The sequence below is a fragment of the Rhinopithecus roxellana genome, chromosome 12 (assembly GCF_007565055.1).
Source record: "Rhinopithecus roxellana isolate Shanxi Qingling chromosome 12, ASM756505v1, whole genome shotgun sequence".
In the NCBI taxonomy this organism is placed as follows: Eukaryota; Metazoa; Chordata; class Mammalia; order Primates; family Cercopithecidae; genus Rhinopithecus; species Rhinopithecus roxellana.
The window spans coordinates 33,859,040-33,865,039 of NC_044560.1; the positions used below are offsets into that span (position 1 = coordinate 33,859,040).

The 6,000-nt window shown below is 35.9% G+C and overlaps 1 protein-coding gene across 5 annotated transcripts in view; it reads left to right on the forward strand.

Annotated features, from left to right (window-relative positions):
• Positions 1-2,926, forward strand: part of CRYZ (crystallin zeta) — a 28,063-nt gene extending 25,137 nt beyond the window's left edge. For 2 of the 5 annotated variants that reach the window (XM_010381090.2, XM_010381089.2), the window contains 3 exons: positions 1,040-1,141; positions 1,256-1,351; positions 1,786-2,750. In XM_010381090.2, coding sequence (XP_010379392.1) covers positions 1,040-1,141; positions 1,256-1,351; positions 1,786-1,947 — 360 coding nt within the window. In that variant the 3' untranslated portion in view covers positions 1,948-2,750. Of the gene's footprint in view, positions 1-1,039; positions 1,142-1,255; positions 1,352-1,785 lie in introns of all 5 variants that reach the window. The other 3 variants (XM_010381093.2, XM_030942907.1, XM_030942908.1) reach the window with 3 other exon arrangements.
• The last annotated feature ends 3,074 nt before the right edge of the window (positions 2,927-6,000 follow it).

Here is a 6,000-nt window from a genome sequence, read left to right on the forward strand (position 1 = left end):
TCCCAACTTACAGTCTCCTCTCTCCTACCTCTTCCTCTCCCTGCCACTCCCCCTTACCTGATTACATGCTTCAGCTCTGCTTGTATTTCAGTCCTGTGGTCTCAGTCCCCTCCATCTTCGCTTTTCTTTTTCTTTGGTCCAGACTGACTCAGCTTCAGATCTAACTTCCCCTTACTCATCCTCCTTTCTTTTGGCTTAGGAAACTCCTATTCATCCCTCAGGGCCAAGTTCATCGTCTCTGTGGAACTTCCTCTGACCGTGGCAGGCAATCAATCTTTAACCTTTTTTCTCTGTATTGTATGATTTATTTCTGCTAATGTGTTACTTAGCCCATTGCATTATAGTTATGACTGTAGTATTTCCCATCTTTCTCACTAGTTTTGTTTTGAGCTCCCTTTGTTTGTCTTTGCATTCCTAGTACCTAGTGTAATCCCTGGCACAAGGATTCATTTGTGTGTGTGTGTCAAAATAAAATGAATATAATGTAGATGTGTGTAGCTTTTTGTAAGAGCCAGCATCCATCATCCAAGAACCCAAAAGAATTAGTGCGTCAAACAGATTATAAACCATTTAAAACAAAACCAGATACACTAAAACAACAAAAATCATGCAAAACCAAACAGCTAATGATATTTTCTTTTGCTTTTTGTTTATTAATAAAAATGGGAGCCCCTTGGGGCTTTGGGACTTTTGATTTGTTGTTTCTTTATGAAATTTTATTTTAAAGATAGAAAATTTTCAGCTAAGGAAAAGTATTTTATACTCAAGTTGAGTCTAGCACCTGAAAATTCCAGGCAAATTTTATTTCATTACAGCAATGTATTTAGTACAATTCTTTATCATTTTAGATGTTCTAGCTGGTACCTTGGAATTACATCATAATTATATAATTAGATTATTTAAACTTTTGCATTATTAGTTTCAAAGATGTAGCATTTATATATCATTTGAAACATTTTTATAATATCTTGTACAGATAGTAGCTATTTTACAGTTTTTCACTTGCTATCTTACTCTACATTTCTCTTTTATTATATAGAAATATGTTGGTGAGAAAAGAATTGATGTAATTATTGAAATGTTAGCTAATGTAAATCTTAGTAAAGACTTGAGTCTTCTGTCACATGGAGGTCGAGTGATAGTAAGTATTCCTCCTCTTTTTTTTTTTTTTTTTTTTACCACTTTAATGTTTTACCACAATTTAACACTATTTTGCAGTAATCTTTAACTGTAGACTTGCTGTTTTTCATATTAGGTTGTTGGCAACAGAGGTACTATTGAAATAAACCCACGGGACACCATGGCTAAGGAGTCGAGTATAATTGGAGTTACTCTGTTTTCCTCAACCAAGGTAGGAAAAGAAGTACTTCTGATTTTGATAACTTAAACATTGGTACAGTTTGCCTATTCAGGCAAACTGAAAGTTTGAGTAGATGTTAAACTTAGTTGTATGACTAGAGGGAGTTGGTAAGGATTGTCACCAGAAGGACAGCTAGGGTGACAATATAATTTATATCCAAGTAAGCATACCTTTGAGACAGAAATGTGATACTACTAATTATTTCAGGACAATAGGTATTTTGTACACTAACACTGTCTCGGGCAGATGGGATTTATGGTTATCATGTAGAGAACTACTTTTTCTATTGTTATGGACAAGTTCACAAAAGTCACACATTTGTAAGAGACTATGGTATAACACTTAGATTCTGAAGTTTTTTTAATGCTTCTGAAAATTAAATCATGGTTCACTACAAAAAGAAATTTATTTTTCATTTTTCTTAGGAGGAATTTCAGCAATATGCAGCAGCCCTTCAAGCTGGAATGGAAATTGGCTGGTTGAAACCTGTAATAGGTTCTCAATATCCATTGGAGAAGGTGGCCGAGGCTCATAAAGATATCATTCATGGCAGTGGGGCTACTGGAAAAATGATTCTTCTCTTATGATTAATTCTTTCATGGATTTCCTGTGTAATCAGAGGTACTGTCTTTCCCCCAGTTATACTTACCCTATCTTTTCTTTAATTAATACTCAATTCCATGAGTTTCTTACGTGAAAAAATAAGATTTTTCTTTAGAGAGCAGAGGCAGAAGAGTAAAATTCATTGTATGGCTAGCAATATTTTTTTTATGCCATCTGTCTCAAATCAAGGAGTCATCATAGTAGGAAATAGCATATTAGTCATCGTTTGGCATGAGGGTGCATTCCAGTAATTCTTAATTGATACTTGATTAGTTCCATACCTTTGATTAAAACATGCTAGTTCAAAATAAGACTGCTCAGTTTCCAAAGGTTTTCAAGCCTACTTACCTTTGTAAAGGTTCTCTAGTCTCTGATTAGCCATGGCTGTATTAGACTTTGAACATTTTCTGGACTCAAAACCTCTACTCTAAACTAACCTCATTTGGATGTGTAAGTCTTTTGTAAAGGCAAGAATAAATAATGTCCAGGACAATTTATTAGTTTTCTCAGTATTTTCCCAAATATTAGAATATTTACTTCATTATTGGTTGGCTGCCAATGACCCCATATGTTCTGTGAGAATACGAGCTTTATCTTTGATATACTACATAGTCTCCAAATAGGTAATACTTCTCAATTGATTAGATTTTCAGAGTAGATTTAGAGTTATCTGTTTGTCTGGTGAGGGTCATATATTTTGTTGAAATAATTAAGCTCACAAATTAGATAAATTAAGAATTATCTGCATTTGTCTCAATAATGTGTAATAAAGTCTATAGAAAATCAAAACCTGCTTTTCCAGTTTTTATAGTATTTGCCTCTCATCACTTCTGCATAGCTCCTGACAGTTACTTCTTAACAGTGTTCTATGCTGGAAGCCTTTATCTAAACTAAATATAGGGATGACCTCTTAGCAATCTTACCATCAATACTGTATTCAAGGAAATAAAAGTTTGATTATTTGTTATGTTTGTTTTTCATCACATGAGTACATCCTTTTGTCTTGTCACATTGTGTGGTTGATTGTTTTGACCTGATTTGTTCTGTTGAATGACAATTTCTGGCTTGAACATGGAATCCTGTTTCAGTAATAAACAGAAGACACTGCTAATTTCTATAGTTGAAGGATATTATTGGCTTCTGGCTATATGTGCCATGACTGAAATGGTTTTGCTATTAGCATTTTCCAAGTTTATCCACTGTTTCTCTTATAGGTTAATGCCCTGTAAAATTACTAAAAAAAAAAGAAAAGTGTTAAGGCAATGCCATCAATATAGGCTAGCATTTTATGTGCATCCTAAAATGGAGGATTCCTTTCCGTGCAACAAGGTAAAAGAATAATTATTCTGTAAAAGTCAGTTTAATCTGTTTGTACATTTGTCTCATCTATAGAAAGAGCTAAAGCATACAGATGACTTAACACTTCAAAATATATCGATACAGTTTAATTAATTTTGAAGGCAAAACTAGCAAAACTGTATGCATTAACTACCATTTTTATGAATATGTAGCACTAGGTATGTTCTCTGCATAAATCTCTATGGTTTTAGTCTTGTTCCAACTTTCAGCCAACTGCATTCACTACTTGGTTGGTGCCTGTGGCCTTAGGGCTACTACATAGTCATCAGTGCCCGTTCTTGGTGAAAAGTAGAGAATAACCTGTATAATAAACAAACATTGTTTAACTCAGTCTTTTGAATTTCTGTTCTTGGTTGCTTTGACTTCTGTGACCTAGTCATATAATGTTTTAGAGACCAAATTGGTCAGCACCGTGAGCCCAAAAAGGTGAATCAACATACCAAAGGTCACATGACTAGGAGATTCAAATTCAGCTGACTTTTTTGTAGGCTGTCGATATAAAACCATACATTTAAATTTCCAGGCCTTTGGCTTTCCTTGCTCACTGTACCTCTCTCTGGCTTCTCTAATAGATTATTCTATGCATCCATTAGTTCAACAAGTATTTATTGAGTACCTAGAGTCTGAGAAAGTACCCTGTTGGATTTTGAAAATACAGAGATGTATAAGACAGAGTCCATATCCTTGAGCTTATAGTTGAGTAAGGATGAGACCCAAGTAAAACATTTTAGAATATAAGAGAGTGTCATACAGGGTTCTCCAGACAAGCAATCAAAATACAATGAGATGTGTTTGAAAGAATTTGCTCATGCAATTATGGGTACTGGCAAGTTAAAATCTGTAGGGCAGGCCAGCAGGCTAGAAATACAACTAGTTTCTATTGTTGCCGTCTTGCAGAATTCTTTCTCTGGGTAATGTTAGTTTTTCTTCTTAGGGCTTTCAACTGTTTGGATGAGGCCCACCTGCATTATTGAGGGACATCTCCTTAAAGTCAACTGAAAATTTTGTATAAACACATAAGTAGGACATGATGACTATGTTGACACAAAACTAACCATCACAAGGGTTGGGCTCTTAGTGTAGCTTGGGATTTGCAATCACACATTTAATACATTTGATGCGTTAGCTGTCTCCATCCATGGTAGCTTTAACCATAGAGGTAAAAAATAGGATGCTTCTGAAAGGAAAACAAAAAACAAAAAAAAACTAGCATTTTATAATGCCCTTAACTCAGCCTGTTGAGGCAAGAAATTATATGTGTGCCAAGGGGCTTCCCCAATTTGTAGTATAAAGAGCTTTCTTTTTCTGCACAATTTCCAAGAACAACAAAACCTGTCAGGTCACTTTGACCTACCTCTTTCCACGCCCTTGACCATATCTCGCAAACAGAAAAACACCTCAGCTCGATGCTCCATCATTTCTAATGCTTTCATTTTTTTAGTACAGTGCTTTAAAAAGTCATTTAAAAATTGTCATATGACAATTTTGCTAATCCATAGGGCTCATACTGTGGGAACTTCCTACATCCAAGGACAAGACCTAGGAAATGTTATAGAAAGAAACATAACTTCACTTTGGTCTGTGTCGACCCCTAAGTCATACATAGAGACAGTCCATGTATGTCGTTAAAAGTGAGTCTAATACTGATCCCAAAGTTATGTGATACGGATGTTCATTTAATGTGCTAAATATATCTACAGGTAGCAGTCCCTGATTTATTCATTCCTAAGTTCACGTAAAAATACCCACAAAACTCCAGTAGTACAAGACAGTGAAGAGAAAACCATGTGCCAAAATCCACTGGGAATTTCTGACATTAGTGTCAATCATTTGATTCGTTGAACCAAATTATCTAGAGTAGGCAGGAAAAAGCCACAACTCAATCACTGCCTCTAACTTGGGACACAGGAGGTACACTGCTTGGAAAACCAACACCCCCACCCCCCACCACTTTTTTTTTTTTAAACCAGAAATCATCTGAACTAGCTAGAGTTGAAGTCTAGGTCCACCCCACAGTATCCTTCAGCTCCTTGTTTTCACATGCATTTTAGAGTCTACAGGTTTCAGTTTTCAGTACAGCTATAGATTAAGGAGGAAGATGGACTGCACCCTCAGATGTCACCACAGAGAAAATCTTGCAAATGGATGGAGAGTGGAATTGCTGAAGAAATACAAGAGTTGTGCAAACAACAGTTGTCTGACTCGAGCAAAGCCAGATAATGTAAAAATTGGAGCAGAAGATGCCCATGCCTTAGTCCAGCAGGCACTGGAATTGACACAGAATATTGAAGAGGCTAGCTCACTCCAGATATTGATCTGGAAGAAACTGAGCTGTCTTATGGGCAGGGAGGAAGGCCACAGGTACATCTCTGGTATAGTTGTCGAGAGCATGGGTTATGAAGGCAAAGAAACTGGATTTAAAGCCTAGCACTATTATTGACCAGCTATGGAATCCTAGGCGAATTAATTATTTGGAGCTTCAGTTTTCTCATACGTAACATGGGAAGAAAGGGAAGTCAGAATTGTAAGAATTAAATGAGATAATGGTCATGTAGTACTTAGCACTCTGTCTTGCACAAATACGTGTTCAAATAATTAATATTTTCGTTAGCCAAAAAAGAGTAAATTGAGACAGAGGAGGAATGAAGAGAGAGCATCCTGAAATATGCAAAAAGGAA